We start from the raw sequence: 13,266 nt of genomic DNA on the forward strand, positions 1-13,266 counted from the left end.
GAGAGAGAGAGAGAGAGAGAGAGAGAGAGAGAGAGAGAGAGAGAGAGAGAGGATGTAATTGTTACTGCCAGAGATGCCAAGGGTACCATCAATGCAGAGCCTCTCTTCACCAGCTAGTAATGGCTATCAGGAGGCAGCAAAGTAGGTAAGAACAGGCTAGAGAGATGGCTCAGTAGTTAAATTCATTTGTCACTCTTTCTAAGAACCTAGGTTCGGTTCCCAGTACTCACATGGCAGCTCATAACCATCTGTAATTATAGTTGCAGGGAATCTAACTCCCTTTTCTGACCTCTATAGTCACAAAGAACACACAGTATATATACATATATTCGGACAAACAATCATAAATATAAAATTATATACACATGTGTGTGCATGTGTGTATGTATGTATGTGTATAATCTTAAAGGGAAAGAGTCAAGGACTTAATGCTAGATATGATGGCTTATATCTGTATGAGGCTCATACATGCAGGAATTGGGGGCAGGAGGCCAACCTGAATTACAAGACTACGTAACAAGAGTCTGTCTCAAAAAGCCTGAAGCACAGTGAGGAAGGATGAATGAGATGAGATGAGATGGGAGAGGGAGGGGAGGGGAGGAAGAGGAGCAGAGGGAAGAATCACTACAGGAAGGGAAGACTACAAGCCGTTTAAAAATACTTCGTTTTCTCCTCTCAACAGCTTATCTCTTCCTGAGAAAGATGGTGTCACTGTTGCTTTGCACCAGGTGAGGGCTGAGGGAGTCAAGGAGAGGACTCTGGAGTTAACTAGTCCTTCTTTGGCTTCAGAGCTAGTAAGCAAAATCTGAAAATAGCTCTTTGTGCTCTCAAAGCTGGAGTGCAACTACCATAAGGAAACGTCCCAAAAGGATGATGGCTCTTTCCTGGCTGCTATCATACCCGTGACCGACAGCTACTGCAGGGACTCATGCAACACACATGCCCGGCACTGATGCTGTTTAAAAGTTCCTAACCCTCCAAGTCTTTTCTGACCAGAACTCATGGATCTGTCCCTGTTCATGATCAGAGTCCTGCTAGCGCTGCCAACCAGCATTCATTATCATCTCTGCTTAATTTCTTTGCCAATTAAACTATGTGTTTGAAGGTATTGAGTTAAATCCTGCAGATTATAATATTTCACACCTAACGTCTTGGTAGACTAATAAAAATCCACTGTACTTCTCAAAGATCACAGTATCTTAAGCCCCTATTTTACAGAATAGGGAGGAAAATCCAAGAAAACGTAGACCAGGCTTACCTGATAGCTAATGTTGTTTATCGACTTGATAGGATCTACAAGTACCTATGAGATAGGCCTCCAAGCTTTTCACTGTAGAACTGTCTAGATTTCATTACTTGAAGTGGGATGACTCACCCTAAGTGTCGTGGATGCATTTCATGGGCTGGAGTCCCGGGCTGCATCAAAATGAGAAAGTGGCCATACATTGCTTTCTGCTCCCTGACTGCAGATGCAGAATGCCTAACCACTTAATAATCCTGCCGCCATGACTTCTCTACCACGATGGATGGCTTAAACCATGAGCCTCACATAAAGCCTTCCTTCCTTAAGTTCCTTCCATCTGGTACTTTGTCACAGCAATACGAATTTACCTAATAAGTATTATTTACCTAATAACTATTTAAGTAATCATTTACCTAATAACAATGATAACAGCAATCCCAATTTAAAAGACGTTTACATTTTGCTACTGAGTAACTGCTTTAGCCATGAGGTCACTACCTCACCAGACCCTCAAAGGCAACCTGATGTGACCAACACTGCTTTGTGAATGAGAAGGCGAAAGCTAACCCGCAGTGATTAAGTGATTGGCTTCAGGTCACAGTTAATAAGTCTCAGAAATGAGATTCATGCTCATTTCAGTTGGGACCAAAGATCACTGATAGATGGCTGATGTCAGAAGGAGCACACAAACAGAAACTATAAACCCCCTCAAAGATTTCTATTAGAAATTTATGAGCCCTAAAGTCCTTTATTAAAAAAAAAAGTTCGAATAGTGCAACATTTCATGTTGTTTTCTTAAAAAAACAATTCCCAGAATAATTATGGCAACTAACTTCCTATCCCCTCCCTGTCTTTCTATGTCCTTAAATATAGTAAGGAGTATTGCATCCTCCCAAAAAGAAGAAATTATTCTTTAACACTTGAAATTCCCAGGACTAGGAAGGTGTTAATTACCATCTAGAAACTCCATGCATAATAAGGCTCCAAAATGTAGATAATTTAAAACCCATCCCTTCCATGTTTAAAAAAAAAATCAATCTATTTTCTTTTGACATGACAGAAAGAAACACAGTCCTGTGATTTCCCATTGTCTATTTACAACCATCTCCGCAGCTATGAATTCTGGTCCCTTCCTTCTCAACCTTGGGTTCTGAGGTCTCAGAAATGTTTACTCTTCAGGTAGGCAAGGATGAAAAAGGATCAATCCTAAAAGGTTTATACTAAGCGAAAAGAGAAGACCATCTGCTCTGAGATAGCTCCGGGCTGATTTTCCCAGCAGGGGAGCCCAAGTTTTATAAACCTCATTCTCATTAGAGAAAAGGAGAGAAATTGCTGAGAATTCATAGAAAGGATTTTCAAGCCCTACAGCAGGTTCAAATGATGTATCCTCACAGGCAGGTTTGGGTAGCTGGATTATCTGCACACTGGGGGAGTCTGGGGTTTGTTTTATGAGGAAAGATAGAATGTTTCAACACTTTCTGGTCTTGAAATGTATCCAGTGCTCTGCCTCCCACCATTTGCCCTCACCTGCTCGAATTTTCAATCCAATCTTTACCAACTTATTTATTCTGCATCAGCAAAGCCTCCGATGTAAAATGACAGCTCATGGAGAATAAATCTTCATCATCCTTTTGTGCTGAAATGTCAGGAGATTTGAAAGCTAATCCTCTGGGTACCTCCCGTCCTCTTCTGCCCACTGGATCGTGTCCCTGATGCTCCTGTATCAAATTGATTTTTATTTAACAGAAGCCTTTAGCTGCTCCCACAAATAACAACGCCATCGTCTTTGAACTATTATTCCTCCTGGCATGTTGCTGCATTCTTTGTTCATTTGCTGTGTTAACAGCCTTCCCAACTGGGGGACAGACAGGTAAGCATATTCTCAAAGTGGAAGATGCTTCTGGTGGTCCTAGTGGACAGGCTTAGCTCGTGTGAGGAGCATTGCTTGTCTCTGATCTCCCCTGAACCCTTTATTTTTATTCAAATAAAAACAGATTTAAAAGCCTGTTTTTTCTATACCCAAAGCACAAAAGGCTTTCTAAGTTTCTCAGGCAATGTAAAAATCCAGGCTGGGGAGAAAAAGCCAATTCTTTGAGCAGAAAATGAGCTTCCTATTTTCCGGACTCTATTTCCTCAATAGTATGAAAGTCATTTCTCTTTTTAAAAAATTAGCTTCCACCGGAGACCCTGATAGAAGTCTACCTAACAATAAGACTGTAAGATGTTGTGAGGAGTAAAGCATGAAGTGATTGACAGAGGGATCTTAGAACTGAGACTTGCCTTTCAAAGATCCCAGTAAATGGTAAAATGGAGAGTTTCAAGTAGGTTTGATGGAGGAAAAACCTGACCTCATACACTGATTAGGAGAACATTTTACATGTTCTCGTCATGTCAAAGAGAATGCTTAGGACAATGGGGCTCAGAGTTAAAGGACTAAGCAAGGCCACAGAGCTGGCTCATGATAAAACCTAAGGTACAACCAAGTACCTTTTTTTTTGTACCACGCCTTTTTTGTTAATGGGAAGCTGTTATACCTGGCTGCACTTCTTCCCAAATTACGCAAGGCAGACATTCACAGTCAAATCAGTATTCTCAACTGTCTGCCAGCAGGCTCACCACACTTTGTCCCTGACTGACCCCTGGAACACGGAAGCCTGCAATTTGTATGAACTCCTCAGAACAGCTCAGGTCACCCAGTTAAAATGACACAGTTCAGATGAAAATCAAGTGAGCTTACAGCAAAAGGTCACCGGTTACACAGACACACATCTCTGTTTCCCACTTACTGTTCAAGTAACTTATCCATGGACCAAACAGTGGCTTTCTCCAAATCGCCTTAATAATTAGAGGAATAATTCTCAGATTTCCATTTCTGCAATGTTTTGGAAAGGAAAGGATCTGACCTTTCGAATCTATTTGGTAACATGACCGAATCAAGTCACACAGCACATTAAAGCACCAGCCATCTTCATTGCACTTTAATGAGTTTTTCTGAAAGTTTCTGTAGATAAGAAGCCATGATTCTTACCCTAAATGAGGAGGGGGAAAAAAAGCCCTTTGCCACAAATAGAAGAAAATTAGCTAATTTCTAGCTGGGTATATTGTTGTGTTAGAATCGTGGCTCATGTCTGGACAGACCACACCAGCAGTTCCATGTGGCAGAGGCTTATTGTAGGGGCAGGGACAAAGGGGGTGTGTGTGACAGAGACAAAGGGGAAAAGAGAGAAAAGGAAAGGAGTGAAGGTCAGGAACGATCTGCCTTTTATTTAGGCTGTGACATAACAGCTCACAGGTACAGGTGGGAAGTAGACGCTAGGAATGTATGTGGTTGCCATGGCAACAGATGCATGGGTCCTTGCCACCTATAGGTGACATCACTGGGTTCTGAGGTGACCTGCCAAGCCAGTTCCTGATACCAACATATATAACACGATGCATGTAAGACATGGTATCTCTCAAAATGCTAAGATGGAGAGAAATGAATTCCAGACAATACTAAGATATATCCCTAGGACATCAAGGACCAAGGAGTGTGTGTGAATGCAATGGGATGTGTTTAACTTATACAGTATTTTAGCTACATTAATTATAGCTCATAAGTGGGTAAGAAGAAGCTGCTGCATTCTAAAGTGTCATCTACAATAGGAAAACACACCTCTGTCTTTTTAAAATTACTTTAGTGTATGTGTATATATGTGTGTGTTTATGTCCAGTTTACTGGGGAGATAAACATTGGCAAGGCTGATGCTTAATTAAGATAGGCTTCTGTTTTTCAAATTAGCAATATTTTAAAAAATAAACTTGTAAATTGGCAAAATTATTACAGAAGAAATAGAAACTCCAAACTCCAGGCACATACACATGTGTGCCCATGTCCTGTCACACCAGAAGAGGGTGTCTGATGCCCTAGTGCTGGAGCAGGAGTGACAGATTGCTGTGAGTTCTTGGGTGTGGGTCCTGGGAACAATTCTTTGTAAGAACACAAAGGCTTTTAATCACGGAACCATCCATGGAGCCCTGAAAATGCACGTCTTACCCCGTGAGGCTCAGGATTACTTGAAGCTAGTTTCTTTTGCCGTATGCCTGTCAACATGCTGTTGAGCTGTGTGTAGTTTGGGGAACACTCTAGGCTCTTAATAACATGGCAAAGGACCATGACATCTATGTCCACTCGGAAAGAATTTTAACATAGGCAATGCAGTATTACTGACGGACTAAAATGATTACCAGCATTGAGCTGCTCCATTCAGCGTTCACTCTCTCTCGGAGTGCGCTGGCCAGTATTATGTTGGAGATGAGTACGTTTTAGTCAACACCACAAAGTATGGAGCAGTGAAGGGGCAGTTTACTGGGGAGATAAACATTGATAAGGCTGATGCTTAAGATAGGCTTCTGTTTTTCAAATTAGCAATATTTTTTTAAAAAAAAACTTGTAAATTGGCAAAATTATTACAGAAGAAATAGAAACTCCAAACTCCAGGCACTCTGTAACATTTCCCCTCAGATGTGGCACCTGAGGTCCTGCCTGATGTAAATGGCCTTAAGTCTAGTGTGACATCCACTACAGAGCTCTGTGTATGATATCCACTATACAGGGGAGGTAATTTGGTCTAAGAATGCTAGTTTGTTTGACCCTGGGCGAAATTTTGCAAAAAGATTCGAGTGGAGTGCTTTAAAAGGCCAGCTGAAACTTCACTAGGTCACAGGACCGTTTATGAATATGTTCTTCTGCCGGCCAGTAAATGTGAGCTTAATAGAAGGGTATGCACGGTAGAACTTGGACCCCTTAAATTGCCGACTTTAAATCTCAGCCACTTCCTGTGGCTCCTGCTATCTGTCAGAGAGCTCAGGAGGGGCAGAGTGTTACAGGTGTAGTAGGGGATGCTCCAGTGCGCAATCAGTTAGCATGCAGTACTTATAGGACAGGTGTAGTAGGGCCCTGAAAGCAATGGCCTCTAAAGATGGAAGCTATGGCCTACGATGGCCTCTAAAGAATTCTAAGACCCCCCAGGAGATAGACACTGGGAGCCAGAGAAGACTGAAGCCCTGGCAGCCCCAGAAAAGGGAGATTCACTTGGCAGGCAGAGATTTCAGAGCTCTGACAACTTATCTCACAGTGGGCATCTCCATACGCACAGTCCCTGGCTTTTGTTTCAACTTTTCTATAACTTTGTAAGGACAACCAACAAGAAAAACAGGAGAGAAGCTAACAGCTTTTTTTTTCCCTCCCCCAGCTCTGAATAGACTTGTCAATCAACCCATCTCCATTTTCCAGTTCCCACCCTCCACTCTCCTTTGGGTGACTGATGAGCCTAGGACCTCACATTCCAGTTTCTGCTAACAGATGGGCTTCAGAAGACTTGACTGTACACAGTAGCTACAGTGCGGAAGCCGACCCACCCACGCTCAGTAAACCATCAAGATGTTCACAGGTCAACTTCTCTTGTCTGTTCATCTGTTTATACCACTGGAAATCAAGCCTAGGTTGGTGTCTATGCTAGGCAAGAACTCTACTGAGGATCCATACTCCTAGCCTCTTACAAACAGGTTTTGACAGACAATTATAAATGTAAAATGTTTGAACAGACAAGTAAGGACATTCATGACAATTAATTTTGTGTATCATCTTGGTTGGACTAATAAACATGTAGGGTGTTAGTGAGGCACAACTCTAGGTGTGCCTGGGATGGCATTTCCAGAGAGTTTTCAAAGAGGGAAGGGAGCCAATGCTCACTGTGTCCAGCAGTAGCAAACCGAACACAGAAGGGTAAAGGAGAAAATGACCTGAGCAGCAGGTTCATTGCTGTCGGCTTCCTGATCTGCCCAGCTGTCAGCAGCTCTTACAAGCACGGCTGTAAGCTGCTCCTGCTACTATACATTGAAGAATGCCAAGTGCCAACTCAACAGAAGTTCCAATCACCAGAGAAATGGACCTCTAAGCATTTCTGGTCCACTATGGGTAGCATAACTCCCTAGGCTGGATGTCCTGACTCTATAGGAGTAGAGAAGGCAGGTTGAGTGCTACGAAGCATACATTCATTGTTTACTTCTAAGCAGCGTGGTCTGATCAGCTGTTTCAAGTTCTGGATGCCATTGCAGTCCTGCTGTAAACGACTGTATTTTGAGCTAAAATAAATCCTTTTCCTTTATGTAGACAAAAATCCATGCCCTTAAATCATAAGCCAAAACAAATCTTTCTTCCCTTACATGGGATAAGCAGGGTATTTTTTAATTAAAAGAAGGGGAAAGTAAGTAAGACAACATACGGAATACAAAGGCAGCAGACACTCAGAACTAGTTCGCTTTCTGAGCTCTGGGCAGTGATATCGGCTGTGGGGATATTACTAATGTAACTGGCCACATGGTAGTGCTCTAGTGGGCATCTTGTCCCAGCTCTGAGTTAAGTGACATCACACAGGTCCTTGACATTGGCTATTCTCACCAGAAGACACATGGTAGAAAAACAGCTCATGCTACAAGCCATGGTCTTGTTTGGGATCAAAACTGGCTGTTAAGTGTTTATTGGAACTCCAGTGGTGTGCACAGTCTTGCGTAGAGAAAGTGTGGCCTCCTCTACATATGATACTTCACAAACCCACTACCACAAAGGGACTACACTGTCATGCACATCAGCTGCCCAAGGTGGCAGGACACACTCACTTTTGAAGCAGCTGGGTCCACTAGTCTCTGCCGATGTCGAGCTGAGTTGAAATGGCTCTTCGGAGGCTGCCCTTCCTGACAGTGAATGGAAGATGGGAAATGGACGAAAGAAGGGAAGGGGAAACGTGGTCATGGGATGATGGGAGAATGGCCAGAAAAGGAGAGGGACAGAGTTTAACAGTACTGTTCTTTGTTAAGCTGTATATCCAATAAGCATGCTTGTATACACACATGCATATGCACAGACACACACACACATTTACCCCCCCCCCAGTCACATAACTCATGGAAGTCATTATGTTGAAAACAGCCAATATATATATTTATATACTATTGCCACAAGCCCAGCCCAGAATTCAGACATTTTATAGCATTTTTAAAATTCTCCTGAAGCCGATCTTACTAAGGAAAACTAGAGCACTCTTTTCCTGAACCCAAAGTCCACCTTCCTAAGAACATGACTTTATGGAGACTGCTTAGGACTTCAGTGTGGCTGAGACTACCTAGAGGTCACCAGAATCAGTCTCTCCTTCTCTCTCTCTCTCTCTCTCTCTCTCTCTCTCTCTCTCTCTCTCTCTCTCTCTCTCTCTCTCTCTCTCTCTCTCTCTCTCTCTCTCTCTCTCTCTCTCTCTCTCTCTCTCTCTCACACACACACACACACACACATTCCACACAGAGACAGACATACACAAACACACACAGACAATGCACACATACACACACTGTACTCACAGACAGACAAACAATGTACATAGAGACAGACAGACACACAAACACATCTGTTTTATAAGCATCTCTCTCTGTCACCCAGTAGAATTCATAATTTCTGACAACCATCAATAACTTCCCCTAAATGTATATTATGTTAGTTTAAGCTAGGAACTTAAGTTTATTGTGTAAATATACATTGAAGAGTGGTCTCTCCTTCCACCAACTGTTAATGGCCATATACAGAGGAAGGAAGGAAGGAAGGAAGGAAGGAAGGAAGGAAGGAAGGAAGGAAGGAAGGAAGGAAGAAAGGAAGGGGAGAGAGGGAGGGAGGGAGAGAGAGAGAGAGAGAACGCAATTGGGGCACACAGAAAGCTTATCATTTCCCACCCTTCATCATATAATGATGATATATCACATAACATCATATGATGAACACACAAACATAGGGACCCTCAGAACTGATGTAGATCTCACTGCCATCTTTCAAAGCTGCACAACAGATAGTATAGAAGAATTTAATAAGGGAATGCTACCCTCAACATGTGTATCAACTCCAAGGATGGCACAAAGAAAATCAGCAGAGAGACGGTCTCACAGAACCTCTGGCTGGGGAAGGGGTGTGGTGGTAAAGTCATTGCCTGAGGTATGCTAAAACCCTCAGTTCACTGCCAAACAGTTCACTGCGCTTCCAAGACTTAGTCTGTGGGTCAGAACAAAGGGGCAGCAAAAGGGGCAGCAAAGGGGCAGCTGAGATGAAAAATAATATTTACTCAACCCTGTTTAAAAAAGAAAGTGGAAGGAGGAAAAAAGAAGGTAGGACTTTAATCCCAGCACTCTAGAGGAAGAGGCAGGAAGGATCTCTGTGAGTTAAAGGCTAACATGGTTTACACAGGGAGTTCTAGACTATTCTCAACTGCAGAGCAAGACTCTGTCTAAAAAAATAAAAATAAAAATAAATTATTGAAAGGTTAAAGAAGTATGAATGGTGTAGCACTTACAATTTCTTTCTTTTTTTAAAATTTTTCTTCTGGCAGTAATTTCCTTCTGATAATAGCTCCATTATTTTGAAGTCACGCATCAATCATACCCACTTAAATTGTCGGCTATCCCTGCCACCCAGTTGGCAGCAGAGCATTTACCACTCAAAAGGGAGCATGCAGGTCAACATCATTAGCTCTGACTTCTAGAGCCTCCCCTACCGATATACATCTTCTCACTATCCCTTTCCAAACAAAAGAGGAAAAAAAGTGGTAAAATAGTTTTGGACCCATCTGGTCTATTATTCCCCCCAAAGCTTTGATAACAGAACAGATAGTCACAAATACTCACTGTTTAGCAAAAGAAGAAGCTAAATATGGCTTCTCCTCTCGACAGAATCAATAGCTTTTTTAGAGGAAGGAAAGTTTTAAAAATGCATAGTGGATTATTAAGTTTGATAATTTCGAGATTATCATTTAAACTTGGTAGTTTATGAGAATGGCATTTTTTTTTCTTTTTTTCTCTTCTGTCTGGATAGAAGAAGTTATCAAATAAATAGTTCTCTACATTAATACATCTGGAGAGCCCCCAACCCCGACTGACCTCCCTGTGGAGTGATTATAGCTGATTTAAGATTCCAACGTTCAGTGTCTGCTCTCCCTACATCAGGGGGAAAAAATTAATCTTAGCGTTAAATATACAATTACAGTCAATGTGCAAATTAACTAGATTCTGAGCCTGTGGTTTATTGCTCTTCTTCTGACTCCGAGGTGAAAATGTTATCTTTTTTTAATTAGCTAATTGTACCATGAACTCAGCAGGAGGCAGACATTGATATTAAACCTGAGATCTGAATCTTTAAACTCCCGCTTGGTGGAAGGCTGCTTTAGAAGGAGCACAGGCTTTCTTTTGGGAGGTGAAGGCTTGTGGCTCCCATCCTCATTTATCATCAAGACAATGAATCTGTAACAGCAGACAGCTTGCGACGAACAAATAGGTGGATGAAATAATCAATGTAGTTACACAGAGATTCCAGTCATACATCTTAATAGAAGCCAAGGTGGAGTCTGCAGGATTAATGCCATTTTAATGAATTGCATAGAGAGTGAAAAGGGAATTGTGGACCACTCCCAGCAAGTTTTCCCCGCCACGTGATACTTCAATAAAATCGTCTCATGGTGTTTTCTCGGGAGGAGGGAGGGGGCAGGGGACGGCTAAGCTGCTTCTAGGCTCCAGAATGAGTTTGGTGATCTTGAGACGCTGTGAAATCTGCAGGCATTAGACCCTAGACCCTAGACGGAAATCCTTGAGAAGGACATTGTTCAGTAAGAAGGAAGGTGCCCTTCTCCTTCATCTTCAGGGATCCTAACAGAACCCCTTTTCCTTTCTTTTCTTGTCTCCCTTACTACTTAGCATATAGGGGAGAGGTTTAAACAAAGCACTGTCTAGCCTAGTCAAGGAAACATAATAGTATCACTTTGGTTACGCAGGTGTGTGTGAGTGTGTGTGTGTGTGTGTGTGTGTGTGTGTTGCTGGGGATGGAACCAAAGGTTGAATGTATATAAGCCAAGTGTTTTACCACTAAGCTACATCACCAGCCTGTATGCCACACATCTTAAAAAAAAACACAAATAAAGCTCAAACAGTTTCCAGAAAATCAACTCCCTGTATGCTATGGCTTAAATGCCAAAAAGTGTGGATGCGGAAATCTCATTCCTACATTCATATATTTGTGATATTTCAAGGTGGAGTTTTCCAGAAGGACTTATGGTTAGATGGAGTTATCACGGCTGGACGCCCTGTAACAGCATTGGTGACTTTATATTAGAGGAAGAAAGATGTAAGCTGGCATGTTTGCCCTGTGTCACTATGGGACTGGGCTCATCAGGTGACAAGGTAGCAACAAAGGCATCAAAAGCTAAGGAGCAGAGGGCAGTGCCATGCTCTGACCTGCCAGTTTCTAGATACTGAGCTGATAGATAAATAAATAAATAACACAAACTGTGTATTCTCTATAAATTACCTGGTCTCAGCTATTTTCTTATAGCAACAGTAAGCAAGCTTATTTGCTTGAATAGTTTCCTATATGCAAGAGAAACATTAAACTCTATCACTCACTCCAACACTAAAGGCAAAATCTGGATTTGGTATTTTTCCCCTCATTTGCTTAAATCCCAGGAACTGGCTTCTCTTCCTAAACAGTAGCCCTCAGAGTCCTGGTATCTGTCACTCCAGACTGAGACATCAATCTCTGGATACCATTTACCTCCTGCCTAATGACATCAACATCAGCAAACTAACAGATTGGATCTGGGTGGGCCCCTCAGGGTTCTCTGAATTAAATGGCTTATTTACATATGCAAATCAAAGGTCTTCACTGCAAAGAGCTGGGGAGGGGGGGCTCAGGGAGTAGAATTCCTCTTGCTATTAGTTTCAAGAAACAAGCACATTCCAGATTTGCTTAGGTAGGCTCAACCCAAATAACCCCGCTATGATAACCACTAGTTAACAAAAGTAGCGACCCTCAATTATGTAAATAAACCATTAAAATGACAAAAGAAAGAGAGTTGATATGTGCATAATGCAGAAATTTAATGAGACATATTTCACTTGGTGGTAACTGCTTCCACCAAGCTATCACCCGTTCGATAAATTGTTTTAGAAATTATTAACATCCCTTAGCACTACACATCATACTCTTTAAAGAAATTATTGTTCCCTTGACATCGCAGATCTGATAGTGTAGGGCTTTAGCCTAATGTGCAACACATAAACATATTTACAAGAACGCTTTGTGGAAAATAATACATCAGGTGTGGAATAACGGGTGCCCAGTGATTTAGTTGCTTACAGCCAACTATTTATAAAAGTCTAATTCTTTAAATCACATCTAAGTTACTCTTTTGAAAAATAAGAGCCTTAAGGAAAATTTAAAATTAAGTGTACCTATAACTTTGGCATGAGTCTCATTTTTCAAAAGAACCTATCCTTAGCTATTTCTAGCCTTGAAATTTAAAATACGGAAGGTAGAAAGCAGAAAACCACGTAACAGACCACAAGTCATCCAGGGACTCTTCAGCTGCTTCTTAAAAGTCTATTCAAAGTAGTTTCCATTCAAAAAATAATCAAGTTCACTCTAAGAGGGAAGTAAACTTCCGCACTCAGGTCCGAGATGGGCGTTATCTGTGATAAAACTACTCTATCAAAGTTCTTATTAAACACTCTACATTAAGTACAACAAAGCTTATTTCAGATAGACACCACTAAAGAGGCCCCTGAATGTCAATAAAGCGATCTAGATAGGACCTCACAAAGTAAGACTACTCCAGGAAAATAAATTGATTGATGGGATTCATAAGCCGGGAAGATTGAATGATTACCAAGCATATCAAATAGGGATCAGGAAGCCAGAACAGTGACGGAATGAATCACCTACAAGATAGGGCATGTTTTGGATTCATCACAAAAATAATTTATGAAAACTTCTAACATTCATAATATTATAAAGAAGAGAGCAATACTTTCATACTCTTTCAAAGTCAAGTTTTCAAATTAGGTCTAGAAATGAGAAATGGAAAGGACTACTCACAGAACAAGAACAAACCAAGACTGAGTGGAGTCTTTCTACCACCACCACCTCCTCCACCACCTCCACCACCTCCACCACCTCTACC

General features: G+C 41.6%; 1 protein-coding gene across 7 annotated transcripts in view; it reads right to left on the bottom strand.

Moving 5' to 3' along the window:
• Mast4 (microtubule associated serine/threonine kinase family member 4) overlaps window positions 1-13,266 on the bottom strand; it is a 593,644-nt gene that overhangs the window by 311,093 nt on the left and 269,285 nt on the right. For 4 of the 7 annotated variants that reach the window (XM_029468312.1, XM_029468311.1, XM_029468310.1 and 1 more), the window contains one exon: window positions 7,904-7,978. The exons of the other annotated variants lie outside the window; for them this stretch is intronic. In XM_029468312.1, coding sequence (XP_029324172.1) covers window positions 7,904-7,978 — 75 coding nt within the window. The remainder of the gene's footprint in view (window positions 1-7,903; window positions 7,979-13,266) is intronic. 7 annotated transcript variants of the gene reach the window in all.

This window comes from Mus caroli, chromosome 13 (genome assembly GCF_900094665.2).
Source record: "Mus caroli chromosome 13, CAROLI_EIJ_v1.1, whole genome shotgun sequence".
Lineage (NCBI taxonomy): Eukaryota > Metazoa > Chordata > Mammalia > Rodentia > Muridae > Mus > Mus caroli.